Here is an 18,585-nt window from a genome sequence, read left to right as displayed (position 1 = left end):
CAGTGAAGGTGTTTCATCCATTTAGCAAGTCTGAAAAGACTGTATATTATTTGATTCCATTTAAATCACATTCTGTGAAAGGAAGAACTTATAAAGTCTGTAAAGACAGTAAAAAGCACAATCATTGCCAATCAGATTCTTCATCGTAATCTACATTTCATTCTGAGAACTCTTAACCTCCTAAATGATTTATATATACATATATAATTTATATTGCTATAATCATATTAATTATATTGTCTATAATTTATATGTATATAATCATATCTATATGTATTTATGGATATATGTATTTTATATATATATAATTGTGGAAAATATGCAAGCACACAATTTACCATCTTAACCATTTTTATGTTGTGATTCAGAAGTATTAATATGTTTACAGTGTTATGTAACCACCAACCACCTCCACCATTTGTAAACCAAATAGTATTTGAGACAGTTCTCAATCAACATAGAAGTTTATTTTGCCAAGGTTAAGGACATGCCCAGGTGAAAAGAACATGGCATCACAGAAATAGTCTGTGATCTGTGCTTTTCTCCAAAGGATTCTGTGAGGGTCAATATTTACAGGGAAAAAGCAGGCTGGAGGAGGAAGAGGGAGGATATGGTAATCCACATGTGACAAGGGAATAAGAGCAGGTAGAGGAATTATTAATTATGTATTCCTCTTGCCCTCAGTAGATCAGCACTTTACATATGATAAGGTGAACATAGAGTAGCTATCTGTGGAGATATTTAACCTTTTATCTGTAGCTATCTGCTTACAAACAGAAGGAAAGGCAGTTTCTTGCCTGACTCAGTTTTCAGTTTAATTGTTTTCCTTTTGGCTTGTTGAATTGAGGTCCCAAGTTTTATTTTTCTTTACACATCCATCTCCATAACTTTTTTCAACTTGAAAAATTGAAACTCTATACTCATTAGGTAATAACTCCCGTTCCCCACTTCCTCTAGCCCTTTCTGCTTTATGTCTCTGTGGTTTTGGCTACTCTAAGTATTTCATATAAGTGGAAGCATACAGTATTTGCCTTTTTGAGATTGTCTTATTTCATGTAGCATAATGTCCTGAAGGTTCATCCCTATCATTACATTTTTGGAATTTCCTTCCTTTATAAGGTTGAATAATATTTTATTGTGTTTATATACTACATTTTGTTTATCCATTCATCTATTGATGGTCACTTGTGTATCCATTTTGGCTACTCTGAATAATGCTGCTATGAATTTCAGTGTAAACATACGTCTTTGAGATCTTGCTTCCAACTTTTTTGGCATTTATACCTCAAAATGGAACTGTTGGACTATATGGCAATTCTGTTTTAAATATTTTCAGGAACCATCATACTGCTTTTTGTAGTGGCTATACCATTTTACATTCCCAGCAACACAGCACAAGTGTTGCAATTTCTACATATGCTTGACAAAACTTATTTTGTGTGTGTGTGTATTTGATAGTAGTCATCCTAACGGATGTGAGGTGCTCTCTCATTGTAGTTTTGAATTGCATTTTTTAAATGATAAGTAATGTTGAGCATATTTTCATATTCTTATTGGATGTTTGTGTATCTTCTTTGGAGAGATGTCTGTGCACACTGTGAAGATCCTTTGTCCATTTTTGAATCATATGTTTGTTTTTGTTGAGGTTTAGGAGTTCTCTATATATTCTGGATATTAACACTTATCAGATATATAATTTGCAAATATCTTCTCCCATTCTGTGGGTTTCCTTTTTATTCTGTGGATAGTGTCTTTGATGCCCAGATTTTTAAAGTTTTCATGAAGCCCAATTTGTTTAGTTTTGGTATCTATGCTTTTCATGTCATATTAAAAATAGCAATGCTTAATCTGATGTTATGATGCTTTTTCTTCATGTTTTCTCCTAAGAGTTTTATAGTTTTAGGTCTCATATTTAGATCTTTGAACCATTTTGCTTAATTTTTGTATATGGTGTTAGGTAAGAGTCCAACTTCATTCTTTTGCATGTGTGTATACAATTTTCCCTGCACCATTTGTTGAAAAAACTGTCTTTTCCTTTATCGAGTGATCTAATATAGTTGTCAAAAATCATGTGACCATGCATGCATGGGTTTATTTCTGGGCTATTTTATTCTATTGGTTTATATATCTTTTTTATGCCAGAAACACACTGCTTTGATTACTATAGCTTTGTAGTAAGCTTTGGAATCAGGAAGTATGAATCCTTCAGCTTTGTTCTTCTCAAGACCTCTTGTCACATAGAGGCTTTTCCTCCCACATCTCTGTACAGCACTGAATTGTTTTCCTAAAGTCACCAGCAATTTAACTCTTTCCCCAAAACCTAAATTCACTACTCAGCATACAACACAGGGATCTTTAACATTTCATGCCCCACTCAAACAGCTTTTCCAGTCACCTGTATCGTTCTTCTTTATCGTCCTGATTAACAGTCCTCTTTCCCAACATCATCATTTCACATATCTTTATGCAATCTTTTAGGGTGTGAACTGTGTCTTTAGCTCTGCATTCTGCAGCAGTGCTGTGCCTAACTCTTTAGCAGGTATTCAGTAAATCTTAATTGAATGGACCAATAAGTGATTTGGTATAATGTAAAAGTCAGCAGAAAAACCAACTTAACCTAAAATGCCTACTATATTCTATCCAATTGGCTAATATAATAGTTTTCTATGACTCTTTGTTATTTTTAAATGTTTGAAAGCTACTTTAAAAAATGGCCTGAAATCTGAGAACATTCAATTTATGTAGAACACATGGTGTTTATACAAGCATTACCAAATAGTATCATTCTAGTGAATCTTGATAATGTATGTCAGAGGTTTTCAACATTAGCCTGAAAGAGCAGCATTATTACAAAGAGCTGAACTATATTGTGTGAAATTAATTACCTCATGAAATATTGCATGAGCAGGTTTTTGGGAATTGGCTAGGTAGATTGAAAATATTATCATCCACATTGTTAGTATAAAGAGATGATGTGGCTGTTTATTAAATAATTAGTTTTAAAAATCCTTGACATTGCTATAAAATTTAAATACTGGGTCTCCAACCAAAATATTCTAGTGGAGCCCCATTTCACATACTTCAGTTTGAAGATAAACATGGTTCAATCTGCAGGTCCCTCCTGCAAAACCTGTGTTGCTTTTGTCCTTGCTACCTCTGAGCTGTGTACACCAGCCTCTGTACGCCAGATTCCTAAATTCAGTGTGGATAATCTGCTAAAATTTGAGTGGTGGGAAAAGAGAGAGTTCTTTTTTTTATTGCATTTTAGGTTTTGGGGTACATGTGAAGAACATGCAAGATTGTTGCATAGGTACACACATGGCAGTGTGGTTTGCTGCCTTCCTTCGCCTCACCTGTGTCCGTCATTTCTCCCCATGCTATCTCTTCCCACCTTCCCACCTCCCCACCCCCCGTCCCTCCCCCACATCCCCCCAACGGACCCCAGTGTGTAGTGCTCCCCTCCCTGTGTCCACGTGTTCTCATTGTTCAACACCCGCCTATGAGTGAGAACATACGGTGTTTGATTTTCTACTCTTGTGTCAGTTTGCTGAGAATGATGGTTTCCAGGTTCATCCATGTCCCTACAAAGGAAACGAACTCATCATTTTTGATGGCTGTGTAATATTCCATGGTGTATATGTACCACATTTTCCCTATCCAGTCTATCATCGATGGGCATTTGGGTTGGTTCCAGGTCTTTGCTATTGTAAACAGTGCTGCACAAGCAATGGGGAAAGGATTCCCTGTTTAATAAATGGTGTTGGGAAAACTGGCTAGCCATGTGCAGAAAGCAGAAACAGGACCCCTTCCTGACACCTTACAGTAAAATTAATTCCAGATGGATTAAAGACTTAAACATCAGACCTAACACCATAAAAACCCTAGAAGAAAATGTAGGCAAAACCATTCAGGACATAGACGTAGGCAAGGACTTCATGACCAAAACACCAAAAGCAATGGCAACAAAAGCCAAAATAGACAAATGGGACCTAATCAAACTCCACAGCTTCTGCACAGCAAAAGAAACAGTCAGTAGAGTGAATCGGCAACCAACAGAATGGGAAAAAATTTTTGCAGTCTACCCATCTGACAAGGGGCTGATATCCAGAATTTACAATGAACTAAAACAGATCTACAAGAAGAGGGAGTTCTTAAATCTCTCCTTCCCCATCCTCTGCTAGTTCCCCTTTCTTTCATACTTTTCCTCCTTTTCTTTCTTAAGACATCTACCATTGTCTTGGGTTATGAGAAGTTTGTCATTCAGAAGACAGAAATTTCTCCTCAGTTAAACCGCATATGTTTTTAATCATCCTTCATATGCCCAATAGTTTGTATCAGAAATGAAGTCTTGAGGGACTTGACCTTCCAGAGTAAAAAAACTCTTCATTTTAAAGATTTATCCTTTGCTGAGAGTTTTTTTTTTAAGTATAATAATGTATACAAGTAGAATATTGCAATAATATTTTGAGTCTTTAGATATTTTAGAAGAGGATAATTCATCTTTTCTCAGTTTTGTTGCCAGGTAGGTTCCTATGTATTTTAACACTTGAAATGGTTGAACTCTTTTTATATCTTGAATTTTTTGACTCCTTTGTTTTTAACTTTTAAATTGTGTAAATGACAAAGTGGCTGCTACTAGAAGATAGTGGTTTAGCTTGAAGTGTTGTGGGAGGTGACCACTTAAGTTTAGGTAACCACTTCAGATTTGTTTCCCAGGGAGGGCAAATCATGTAACTCTCTCAGTAGGGACTAGAATTTAGGAAACGAGTGATAAACAGAAGGTAAATATTGATGGTTTATGTAAGGCCTCAAGATTACTTGGCATACTGAGGCAAACTTTCCAATATTCCAAGTATGCATAAATTCCATGTGTGCATACTGGTTTCACAACTTCAAAGATCTGGATTACTTGTATTTTACATTTAGCCAAAATAAAAATTCAACTCTGGTTTTCATTGTACCTCAGTAATATGCTAATTTCATCCTCATGGCCTGTAAGAGTTATTGTCATAAGTTGGAACTAACTTACTGTTAGAAAAATACTTGGGAATAATTAGTTCAGTGTTTTTCATAGCTGATTGTGTTTTCAGGATGAAAACCAATTGACCACAAATCAAGAGTTGCCCATTCCTAAAAAAATTGCCATGTTCCGCTTGTGCCCACACAATTGATTGCTTGGGTATTTCCCTCAAAGCATCTCTCTTTGACAAATACAGTCGCTAAAAAAATGTTAGTAGCAGAAATGGCTGCTTGGGCATCCTGAGTTGACAGTAACAGATTGCCTGATTTCCACATTGGCACCCTGTATTCTTTTCTTTATTATGTATTGAATAAAAGATGGCTGCTAAACTGAAAACAATTTATATACATTTTCTTCTGCATTAGATTCTTTAAGTTTTACAGAGTTAGAAAATGTAGTGTGGCCCTTTCTCCATTTTCAAAACTGGGTGACTGGTTTTCCATACTAGGTAAATATGTATGACACCCTCTTGTTCCTGCTACCTCATAGATTAAACATTTTACAGGTTTCAAAGGCCTTGCATATATTATTTTATACTCACCTTACACAACTCTACAAAATAGGGAAAGTATTACTCTAATAATTTATAGATGATAATGAGGATTTTAGAAATTCAGTGGTTTTCTATTGTCACAAACCTAGGATATGGTAGAACCTGGATTAGAATATAGGTTCAAATTTTCAGATTTGAGCCTAGGAAAATATACTGTAATTCACTTTCAGAGCATTATTGCTTTTGGCTAAGGGGTTATTGTGTTATGATCAAAATAAAGAAATAATATATTTTGTAATTTCTGCTCTGGTGGTACCAGATATCACTTTGTATTTCTCATTTTCATCACTGTGACCTCTTGATAAAAGGAGATCTCATTGTTATCTTTCCCTCTGATTTCTTTGTCAGTTAATCTCATTTGCCAACAAGATTCTTTTTTTTTTTTTGGGACAGGGTCTCACTGTGTTGCCCAGGCTGGCGTGCAGTAGTACAGTCATGGCTCACTGCAACTTCCACCACCTGGGCTCAGGCGATCCTTCCATCTCAGCCTCCTAAGTAACTGGGACTACAGGCACTCACTGCCACACTCAGCACTAAGGCACTAATTTTGGATGTTTTTTGTTTTGTTTTGTTTTTGGTTTTTTTTTTGGAGACATGGTTTCACATGTTGCCCAGGCTTGTCTCAAATTTCTGTGCTCAAGTGATCCTCCTGCCTCGACCTTGCAAAGTGTTGGGATTAGAGGCATGAGCCATCACACTGGGCTTTCCAACAAGAATTTTAAGACCTGGCCTAAGTATTATAATTAACGCCTTAAAAGGTTGTATCGGCATGACCTATTTTGTTTCCATATTCTAGTGCTTATACTTATGAATGTAATTTAGCATTACTTTCAAAATAGTAAATTTTACTTTTTGGGGTTTCTGTGACTGAGTTTGCACAGTTGTAGTAAGCCAAAGTGTGGGCCATCTTCTGATAGCTCTCTGGCAAAGGAAGAACACTAATCATTGAAGTATCAGGAGTTAGAAGAGGCCAGGTGTGGTGGCTCACACCTGTAATCCCAGCACTTTAGGAGGCCAAGGCAGGAGGATTGCCTGAGCCCAAGATTTTGAAACTAGCTTGGGCAGCACAGGGAGACCCTGTCTCTACAAAAAAAAAAAAAAAAAAAAAAAAAAGGAAGGAAGGAAGGAAGAAAGAAAGAAAAGAAAAGAAAAAAGGAAAGGAAAGGGAAAGAAAGGAAAGAAAAGAAAAGAAAAGAAAAGAAAAGAAAGAAAAGCCAGGCATGGTGGCATGTGCTTGTAGTGCCAGCTATTCAGGAGGCTAAAATGGGAGGATCACTTGAGCTGGGTGATGGAGGTTGCAGTGAGACATTGTCATGCAACTGTATTCCAGCCTGGGTGACAGAGTGAGACCTTATCAGAAAAAAAAAAAAAGAAAGAAAGAAAGAAAGAAAAGAAAAAAAGAGAAAAGTTTTGTTGCTTCCTATGACCTTTTGCCCATCAAAGTTGAATGCACAGCCTCAACATAGAGGTGATAATTCTGTCTGGTCATGAAATAGTTTTGAGATGGACGATGATGCTAAGAAGAGTAAGGAAATGTTGAAGGACAATGATTTTTTATACAGATCTCTGGGCTTCTTAAGACATATATCTTTATTCTATCTGTCTTTTGCTATGCCCCATATACAAATAAGTCTTAATGTATTCTTACTAAATATTAGTTCTTAATAATTATGCCTAGTGTTCCACTATTGGAACACTAAGTTTGTTGGAGTTATTTACATCCTACTGCTCAAGGTCATCATCAAGGTCTGATTTTTCATAAAAATTTTGCAACCTCCAGCATTAATGGGTTACTACTTGACCAAGTATCTGGTCAAAGAGTATGTTCCCATTTCTCAGAACCTGGGAGAATCTTGAGGAATGACTTTGTTCAATGCTTTTAAGGTTTTATGCCTACTGGGTATAAAAGAGTGAATCATGTCCTTTCCTTTTTACAAATTTTAGTTACAGATGTAGTAACACAAATTTGATTTTTCTTCCATAGATAAACCCATATATTAAACTAATTTGAGTATATTTCCCTTTTTTGAAACATTCAGGATTAGAAAAGATAAAAGTCTATATTTAGAAAAAATATTTTGTTACTTTTCATTGAGATACTCACATTGTACCCGACAACATTTGAAACCTCTTGGAATCTAACATGTGCTCAGGGAAACTAAGATATTGTATGTATACAATGTAAGAAGCCTGTTACACATCAGTTCTCTATGATTCTATAAAATGAAAATATGTCAGATATTAACCCCTCTGGGAACCTTGGAGAGTTTCATCTGAAAGTGTCATCTCACTCTTCCCTTCTCTTAGGTAGCCATGTTTGTGCTACAGCTGGGCAGTGCCACCTTCATAGTCACGGAGCCTGTGATCAGTGCAATGACAACTGGGGCTGCCACCCATGTGGTGACTTCGCAAGTCAAATATCTCTTGGGAATAAAAATGCCATATATATCCGGACCACTTGGATTCTTTTATGTGAGTTTTTCATATGTTTTTATACATGTCTTTTGAATGTGCAGGTTTCACAAAGTAGAATTTGATTAATTATAATACCCTGAGATTTTTTTCTGTATTAAAGCAACTTGGGTTTAAATAAAACCTTGTAGGATATTTTGTGTGTGACTTAGGTGTGAAACTAATTTAGTGAGTACTATCTACTAATTTTGGAAATAATTCCTTGTAACAAACAATTGAATATCAGCAAATTTGGGGACATAATTAGAGAAAAAAATAACTTGAGAAAAAAATAACTTGAATTATTTTGTGAGCCAGATATTGTTGCTAACTTCTAATGGAAGCCATCCATTGGGATTATGGCCGAGTTTAACAATAGTGCGCTCCACCGCATTCTTTCAGTATTGCAAACCCTGGTATGGATAAAATCAGAGGCCTGTTCGAAATTGGTGGCTGGAGCCTCAGTAGCAGACACTCAGCTATTAAAAACCACCTAAACCTGAGAAAGAAAGCAGCATCTGGCCGTTTGCAACGTATTTTTCCAACAACACTCCTTTGTTCTTGGGTTGGTTTTTGAAGTGGACCTAAAATCTGTAACTACTCAATAACTCTCATCCTATTTGAGGCATATATATATATATATACACACACACACACACACATATATATATATATATATATATATATATATATATACACATATATTTGCACTTTAGGTTCTGGGGTACATGTGCAGAACATGCAGTATTGTTGCATAGGTACATACATGGCAGTGTGGTTTGCTGCCTCCATCCCCATCACCTGTATCTGGCATTTCTCCCCATGTTATCCCTCCCCAACTCCCTACCCCCTGCTCTCCCTCTCCTAGTCCCCCCCAACAGGCCCCGGAGTGTGATGCTCCCCTCCCTGTGTTCACATGTTCTCATTGTTCCACACCTGCCTATGAGTGAGAACATGCAGTGTTTGATTTTCTGTTTGTATGTCAGTTTACTGAGATTCATCCATGTCCCTAAAAAGGGACATCATTTATTTATGGCTGCATAGTATTCCATGGTGTATATGTACCACATTTTCCTTGTCCAGTCTATCATCAATGGGCATTTGGGTTTGTTCCAGGTTTTTGCTATTGTAAACAGTGCCTCAACGAACATACCTGTGTATGTGTCTTTAGAATAGAACAATTTATAATCCTTTGGATATATACCCAGTAATGGGATTGCTGGGTCAAATGGAATTTCTATGTCTAGGTCCTTGAGGAATTGCCACACTGTCTTCCACAATGTTTGAACTAATTTACACTCCCACCAGCAGTGCAAAAGTGTTCCTATTTATCCACAATCTCTCCAGCATCTGTTGTCTCCAGATTTTTTAATGATCGCCATTCTAACCACCGTGAGATGGTCTCTCAATGTGGTTTTGATTTGTATTTCTCTAATAATCGGTGATGATGAGCATTTTTTCATATGTTTGTTGGCCTCATGTATGTCTTCTTTTGAAAAGTGTCTGTTCATATCCTTTGCCCACTTTTGAAAAGGTTTGTTTGTTTGTAAATCTGTTTTAGTTCTTTGTAGATTCTGGATATTAGCCCTTTGTCAGATGGGTAGATTGCAAAAATTTTTTCCCATTCTGTTGGTTGCCGGTTCACTCTAATGATTGTTTCTTTTGCTGTGCAGAAGCTCTGGAGTTTAATTAGATCCCATTTGTCTGTTTTGGCTTTTGTTGCCAATGCTTTTGATGTTTAGTCATGATGTCCTTGCCTATGCCTATGTCCTGAATGGTTTTGCCTAGATTTTCTTCTAGGGTTTTTATGGTGTTTGGTCTTATGTTTAAGTCCTTAATCCATCTGGAGTTAATTTTAGTGTAAGGTGTCAGGAAGGGGTTCAGTTTCTGCTTTCTGCACATGGCTAGCCAGTTTTCCCAACACATTTATTAATCAGGGAATCCTTTCCCCATTGCTTGTTTTTCTCAGGTTTGTCAAAGACCTTGTAGATGTGTGGCATTGCCTCTGAAGCCTCTGTTCTATTCCATTGGTCAATATCTCTGTTTTGGTACCAGTACCATGCTGTTTTGATTACTGTAGGCTTGATGGTTTTTTCCAGTTCTGTGAAGAGGGTCATAGGTAGCTTGATGGGGATAGCATTGAATCTATAAATTGGTTTGGGTTGTATGGCCATTTTCACAATATTGATTCTTCCTAACCATGAGCATGGAATGTTTTTCCATCTGTTTGTATCCTCTCTTATTTCCTTGAGCAGTGTTTTTTTTTTTTTTTAAAAAAAAAAGTCTTGTTAATAAATTTGATGCCAACCAAACTTTGCTTTGCTTAACTTTATGCATTGTTGTATGCTAGATAACATGATTTGTTCCATAATGGGAGTATTGCCATTCTTAATTTTCTTGACTATTAATGGCTGAAAGTAGCTCAATGTATGGAGTATGATAATTTGTCAATCTGTTATTGAGGTGATTTCTGGCATTTCTCTATTATACATGGCCCCATGAGGATCCTCTTTATATGCATATTATTCTCTGTATCATTGATTGTTTCATTAGTATAAATTCCTATAATAGGATTATTAAATCAAATGGGTATAAATCTATCTGAAAAGTTGTATCCATTAATATTTTACTCCGATTTTATCATTGTCAACTCTGGTTCTGGCTATTTCTTAAATGACCATTTGTTATGTGAAAAAAAATGGTATCACTTGTCTAAGTGTGTATCTCTGATTAGTTGGTAAAGTAGTTAATAAAAAGCAATTAGCAACACAGAGCTGGAAGCTGGTTCTGAATTTTTATTTTTTAGATAACATCCGGCTCAATGATTCATTCAGTATAAGAAAGATTAACACTAAAACAGGAACACTGGAACTGGGCCTGGAAGCAACATAATTCCAAGCTCCAGCTCAAACGAAAGCAGATCAAAGTAGCTATAAGCTATCAGGTGACTGACTGAAAGTTAAGACTTTTAGTGACAGGAGGTCTACATGGTAGAACCAAATCAGTGATAGTTTCTGTCTTGACCTCTCAACTGAGAATGACCTGCTTATCCGCACATGTGCAGCTTAAGGACATGACTGTATATTAGAATTTGGCCTCTTGAGTCATATCTGCATATACAAATGATCGTCTTTCTTTTTTCTAGTTGTATTAAAGAGGCAGGGTAGCGTGCTGTGAGAATGACATTGATCTTTCAGCTTGTATCTCTTGTGGCAATGTGTATAAACTACTGTATTAAAGTGTTAATGTATTTGATTTTTTCATTTTGTTTGCTTGTGAGGTAAACTGCAAGCCACTTTACCCTGGTCTTGCAGGTTGAACACTGTGGGACTTTTTGGAGGTCTTTCTTAAAAGCTTACAGTGAAACAGAATCAGATTTGGGAATATTTTTAGACTTCTAGCTTTAAATTTACATTACTCAGTTGGTGGAAATTGCTATGCTTTGTTCTGGGGGGAAAATGTTGCTCTTGCTTTTCAGTGTCACAGAGCCCTGTATTGTGAGGCTGTTAGGTAGACAGGGTGCTTTGGTTCTTTGCCAGGGTTTCAAAATGGATATTGATATTGCAGTGTCAAAAATTCTGGTGATCTGAGCATTACATTAAGAAATAAATCTTATATAATGCTCAGGTTACTCTGGCATATTGGGAAGTGTGCTTTGGTATACTTAGGCTGAGATAATCTGATGATGGCTACACTTGCCCCTGGATTATTTAAGTGTCACATAAAGAAGCAGAGCTGAACTCAGCAAGTACGTGGAGCAGAGGACATCATACAGGCCTTGGCCATCATGTCAAAAAACCTACAGCAGAATGAATTGACACATTTGTGGGACTTTTCACTCCTTGACATGAATCCTGCCTCTGAGTTTTCACAATTGTTATGTCCTTTTAGGAAGCTATTTAGGCTGACAAGAAATAAAGCACATGTTATTGATATTCTTGGAACATAAATTGGTATCTAGAATATTTAAGGCTCTTGCACAATGAGCCAGTCATGATTCCTAATAGTCTCAGGTGGGCTACTCATTTGTGTCAAAAGAATCCAAGTTTAGCAAATCAAAATGTCCTTTGATTGATTAATTATTCTTAGGTTGAGGTCTGCAGACTGGGATCTCTTTTTACTGCCACTGTGTGATTTTTTATTTTTTTTATTTTTTTATTTTTTATTTTTTTAATGCATTTTAGGTTTGGGGGTACATGTGAAGAACATGCAAGATTGTTGCATAGGTACACACATGGCAGTGTGGTTTGCTGCCTTCCCTCCCCTCACCTGTACCTGTCATATCTGTCATTTCTCCCCATGCTACCTCTTGCCACCTCCCCACCTCCCCGTCCCTCCCCCATTTCCCCCCAACGAACCCCAGCGTGTAGTGCTCCCCTCCCTGTGTCCATGTGTTCTGATTGTTCAACACCTACCTATGAGTGAGAACATGCAGTGTTTGATTTTCTGCTCTTGTGTCAGTTTGCTGAGAATGATGGTTTCCAGGTTCATCCATGTCCCTACAAAGGCCGCAAACTCATCGTTTTTGATGGCTGCGTAATATTCCATGGTGTATATGTACCACATTTTCCCTATCCAGTCTATCGTCGATGGGCATTTGGGTTGCTTACAGGTCTTTGCTATTGTAAACAGTGCTGCAATGAACATTCGTGTGCATGTGTCCTTATAGTAGAATGATTTATAATCCTTTGGATATATACCCAGTAATGGGATTGCTGGGTCAAAAGGGATTTCTATTTTTAGGTCATTGAGGAGTCGCCACACTGTCTTCCACAATGGTAGAATTAATTTACACTCCCACCAACAGTGTAAAAGTGTTCCTATTTGTCCACATCCTCTCCAGCATCTGTTGTCTCCAGATTTTTTAATGATCACCATTCTAACTGGTGTGAGATGGTATCTCAATGTGGTTTTGATTTGCATTTCTCTAATGACCAGTGATGATGAGCATTTTTTCATATGTTTGTTGGCCTCCTGTATGTCTTCTTTTGTAAAGTGTCTGTTCGTATCCTTTGCCCATTTTTGAATGGGCTTGTTTGTTTTTTTCTTGTAGATCTGTTTTAGTTCTTTGTAAATTCTGGATATCAGCCCCTTGTCAGATGGGTAGACTGCAAAAATTTTTTCCCATTCTGTTGGTTGTCGATTCACTCTGCTGACTGTTTCTTTTGCCGTGCAGAAGCTGTGGAGTTTGATTAGGTCCCATTTGTCTATTTTGGCTTTTGTTGCCATTGCTTTTGGTGTTTTGATGGTGAAGTCCTTGTCTACGCCTATGTCCTGAATGGTTTTGCCTAGATTTTCTTCTAGGGTTTTTATAGTGTTAGGTCTGATGTTTAAGTCTTTAATCCATCTGGAGTTAATTTTAGTGTAAGGTGTCAGGAAGGGGTCCTGTTTCTGCTTTCTGCACATGGCTAGCCAGTTTTCCCAACACCATTTATTAAACAGGGAGTCCTTTCCCCATTGCTTATTTTTGTCGGATTTGTCGAAGATTGGATGGTTGTAGATATGTTGTATTTCCTCTGAGGCCTCTGTTCTGTTCCATTGGTCTATATCTCTGTTTTGGTACCAGTACCATGCTGTTTTGATTACTGTAGCCTTGTAGTATAGTTTGAAGTCTGGAAGCGTGATACCTCCTGCTTTTTTTTTTAACTTAGAATTGGCTTGGCTATGCGGGCTCTCTTTTGGTTTCATATGAAGTTTAAGGTGGTTTTTTTCCAGTTCTGTGAAGAAGGTCATTGGTAGCTTAATGGGAATAGCGTTGAATTTGTAAATTACTTTGGGCAGTATGGCCATTTTCACGATGTTGATCCTTCCCAACCATGAACATGGACTGTTTCTCCATCTGTTTGTGTCCTCTCTTATTTTGTCAAGCAGTGGCTTGTAGTTCTCCTTGAAGAGGTCCTTTACGTTCCTTGTTAGTTGTATTCCTAGGTATTTTATTCTCTTTGTGGCAATTGCGAATGGCAGTTCATTCTTGATTTGGCTCTCTTTAAGTCTGTTACTGGTGTTTAGGAATGCTTGTGATTTTTGCACGTTGATTTTGTATCCTGAAACTTTGCTGAAGTTGTTTATCAGTTTTCTTTCTCTTAGGGGATGTCTGATTCTGTGCTATTCAGAGAATCTCATTACCTAGTTGAATTGAGTGAATATGAATAGCTAATATTTCTTTCTCTTTGGTTGCTAAGGTCTAGAAGGTGTCCTTGCTCAATGAAATTTTTTTAGGGAGCAATTCGAATCAGATACAGGTAGGGGTATGTGCTCAGTTTTACCCTCTTAGATGATAGATAAAAGACCTCTAATAGGCTTGAGGGATAGACATGGCATAATGCCTTCCCCTTTTCTACATCTGGACTGAAGAACACATGCCCCTGACTCCAGCAAAGCTCAGGTGGTTAGGATACTCTTTCTCTTCTAGCTGGAAGTTATTAAAGAGGGTCCTCATGGGAGGAATTCTTACCAAGTATTAAGCAATACTAAGGCTTTCCCCTAGAACTTTGAATGCCTTTCTAGAATTTCTGGGGTCCACATATTCAAAAGAACCCTCTAGAATAACTATCATGACCCTACTTTATCCCTAAGAAGAGTGGGTATAATTAGGTCTAAATTATCCTTTTATTTAGCCTTCCTAAATTCCTTCATAGGTAACTCTTTATTTTAAATTTGTCCTTCAGGTTTTATCTCTAGATTCATATACTTCTGATTAAGCTATCTTTCTTTTAGAAATATGGTTAGTTCTTAGTAAACTTGAAAGATTACCTCAATGCATTCTTTTTTTCAGTTACATATGGGGGAAAATCAATTTTTTTTTTCTCTGAGTTAACTTTTAGCTCTTGTTAATTTATTAGGGCTCATACAGTCAGGTAGACACTGATTTTTTTTTTTTTTCTTAGAAAGAGGCAACAGGGGAAAGAGCTTTAGAATCATAGAAGCCCAGAGTCAGACCACAGCTTTAGCCATAACTTGAGCTAATGAGCTAGTGTCTTTAATATCCAGTCATCTTGTCTGTTTTGTACACTCATGATAATTATACTTCTTGGAATTAATTTCCAAAATGAAAACCATGGAACACAGGGATTCATTAAGTGGGAGCCATTATCTTTCTTACTAGTAGTGAATACAATATAACATATTATGGATTTTTTTAAAGTACCACTTAAGTAATAGATACTAATGCTTTTCTTCTATAGAGGACTCTTAATCAGATTTTTTAAAAACCTAAACAACATTACAAAATTATATCTATTTTAATGACTTAAAAATGGCTTGAAAATTTATAAAACCTTTAGGAACAAATATATCTTCTGTTTGTGGGGGTTGGTTTTTACAATTAAAGAAAAACTATGTTTTTTACTTTATTTTTATTTATAAATGTTTTCGACAGTTCAGCTCAAATCTCCCTCAGCAGTTACAAACTCATTTAATAATTATAAACAGTGTTGCAATGTATTTTAAAGTAAGCAGAAACAATAATGTTATAAGGGTCACTTGTATCTTGGGATCTTGGCTCAGCAGTTAAATTGTTCTATTCATGACTTCCTTTATATTCAGATATTTGACCAGTAAGTTGATTCCTCACACAGACAAGAAGAAAAAGTTTAACTCTTCTTTATAATTTTTTAAATTGAGGAATGATGAAATATCTTTTTATTAGAAAGGATGTTTTCCCCCAAAAGGTACAATAAAAAATTACAAAAATTCCTAGTTCATATTAGCACATGTGGGTTTCTTTGAGATGGCGCCAGTGTTTCAGCCTGCAGCAGCCTATGCTAAATTTGGCAAGGATACTTTCATTGGTGTGGCTTTATATGAGCACTGCTCTAAATAATTATATATAGTTATGTACATTAAACCGAAGAGCAAAAGGCAAGCTTGGCAATATATTCAGTCATCCCTCTTGGAAGTTTTTATTTTGTTCTCTAAAAATGGGTAGTTTCAGAACTAAAAAACAGTTTCATTCCCACTCCCACCCCTGAAGTACAAGCAAAGTACTTTTCTAGTTTGAACTGCAAAGACTGCAAGACAGGAACCAAGCATGTTAACAAAATGGGATAGAAACGTCAGAAGGAAGTTAGAGCCAATGAAACATTTTCTTTTATAGAGAATGAGATCACAATTAAATATGTACAAATGAGGTTTATATGTGGAGAACAAATCTACTATGTAGACATAGGCCCTCTGGGATTTCTGAATCAAGAACACGCTTTGGTGGTTTATGAAAGCTCACAGTTTCTTTGCTGATATTGTTATATTTCCACTGTGAATTGCAGGAATGCTCAGTATACCCTGAAAAATGGACAGGGGATTAATTAAATTAAAGGGGAGAGAAAAAGAATGTTCCTCTGTAGCTTGATTCATCAGTGAGGCAGGGGATAGAAGATGTGGCAGGTTTAATCTGGATATGAAACAAGTACATGGAAATTTGTAGCCAAGGTTACTTTAGGATTCTAAATCAGAGAGCAAATATTTTTGCAACTCAACCATCTTAGGCTAAGCTCTCTCTATCCCTCACAATTCACTGAAAAAAAATGCATCACCACAAAATCCAGTGCTCAAGTAATTCAAATTAAACTAATTTACTAAACAAGAGATGGCTGGATGCCACCCGGACCTTGGAATGCTTGGTTGTATGTTTGGTGCCAGTGAGTTTTGTATACTCATGATGTCTTTAGCTGTTTAATTTACCATAGTTTCCTTACACTACATTTGTTCTAAAACTTATTTTATTTCTTGAAGCAGTAGTGGATGGATTTATTCCTAGTGTATTATATACTTATTGATTAGAAATTGGGGTATAATGATGTAAAAAACTACCAGAATGTTGGTTTTCCCTCTTTCTTTTGGGGTTTTGTTTGTACTGATAAAAACACAGCCTGAGGTTAATATCCAACTTAATCTTTTTCTTGTTTTTCTCTCCTTCTTCCTGCCCTGCCCTGCCCTTTTTTTTTTTTTTTTTTTTTTTTTTTTTTTTTTTTTTTTGACATAGGCTCACTCTGTCACTCAGCCTCAAGTGCCATGGTGCCATCTTGGCTCACTGCAACCTCCTCCTCCTGGATTCAAGGGTTCAAACAATTCTTGTGCCTCAGCCTCTGGAGTAGCTGAGATTACAGATGTGCACAACCATGCCTTGGCAATTTTTGTATTTTTAGTAGAAATGGGGTTTCGCCTTGTCAGCCAGGCTGGTCTTGAGCTCTGGCATCATGTGCCCACCTTGACCTCCCAAAGTGCTGGGATTACATGCATGAGCCACTGCACCCAGCCTATATTTTTCTTGTTTTTCTATTTTTGTTCACTACTTTAGGGAGAGGTGGGATTTGAGGGGCTTGATCTTATCAATACCTATTCTAAAATGTTTAATGATGTACAGTGATGTAGGCAAAGTTGATAGGAGACATCAAATGCTTATAAACAGGGAGAACTTGTGCTAATATCAATTCTGGAAGGATCGGAGTTGGCTTTAGGGATCCCTGGGCAGGAATTTAGATCTGCTTGGAGGTAGGACTCAAATGTAATGAGCTTAAAAGCAAGTTGGGGTGGGGAGACGGCAAGCCTGGGCAATCATGACTCTCATATTTAAAGGTTCCGTTCCAGGAATGTGAAAGCTGCCTTAACTGTCCAACAGAATAATCAAAATAATCCAGGAGGATTTTACAAGCTACACATGAGTAGAAGAGATCATGATGCATCTTTGATTAAAGAACTATTAGAACAGATTTACTCAACAAATTGACCACTTCACAGACATTGAGGATAAGAGTTGAACAATAACATTTTTGTTCCCATGGAATTTTACTGAAACACTGAGAAGGGATGCAAAGTATGGAGAGAGGAGACAAACAAACTGGCAAATAAAATAATCTCAGATAGTGTTAATGAAAGAAACCAGGCAGTGTGATTGAAGGTGGGTAATGTGGTCAAGTGACAGGGGTGGGTCTGCTTGGTTAAGATGGCCTAGGAAACCTTTTCTGAGGACATGGTTTTTGAGTGGAGGCCAGAAAGATGAGAGAGACCCAGCCATAGAATGATTTGAGTTAAGAGTATTCTATGAAGAAATATCAGCAAATGCTAGTTTCCTAAGGTAGATACAAGCTTGCCATGTTGGAAAGACAGAATGGGTTTGCTTCTAAGGTTTTTTCCAGTGGAATTTCAGAAATCTTGTGATTCTACTTTATTAACTCCTAAGGTTTGACTATGAGACCAGACCCTACTCTTGTTTTATATGTGTAGCTGGCAGACTATAGGTTTAATAGTGAGACAAGATCAAGAATTACATGCCAGCTCCATTGTTCAATTTCTATGTAGCCTTAAGCAATTTAACCTCTCTGAGTCTTATTTTCCTCATGTGTTAAATGGAAATAATAATGCTCATCTTGCAAATTAAGAAATTAAATGAATCACTGTATATGAGATGGCCAGAATAGAGCCTGAAAGTATTAATTCCCCTACTCTTCTAAGAAGTGAAGTTTAAACAGTTTCCCCATTCTTTCTTCCTGAATCCCCCCTGCATCACCCCCCACCTGCCTGTGATAGGGAAAATATGAAAATTCCCCTCCCTTCAGGAACTGAG

General features: G+C 36.9%; 1 protein-coding gene across 4 annotated transcripts in view; it reads left to right on the top strand.

Annotated features, from left to right (window-relative positions):
* The window catches only part of SLC26A7 (solute carrier family 26 member 7), a 149,142-nt gene that overhangs the window by 60,399 nt on the left and 70,158 nt on the right, over positions 1–18,585 (top strand). For all 4 annotated transcript variants that reach the window (XR_012514071.1, XR_012514070.1, XM_003940520.4 and 1 more), the window contains exon 4: positions 7,881–8,045. Coding sequence is in view for 2 of the 4 variants with exons in the window: in XM_003940520.4 (XP_003940569.1) it covers positions 7,881–8,045 (165 nt within the window). In the remaining 2 variants the exon portion in view is untranslated. The remainder of the gene's footprint in view (positions 1–7,880; positions 8,046–18,585) is intronic.

The sequence above is a fragment of the Saimiri boliviensis genome, chromosome 15, assembly GCF_048565385.1.
Source record: "Saimiri boliviensis isolate mSaiBol1 chromosome 15, mSaiBol1.pri, whole genome shotgun sequence".
NCBI lineage: Eukaryota > Metazoa > Chordata > Mammalia > Primates > Cebidae > Saimiri > Saimiri boliviensis.
Note: the sequence above shows the minus strand (reverse complement) of the source record. Positions and strands in the feature narration are given on the sequence as shown.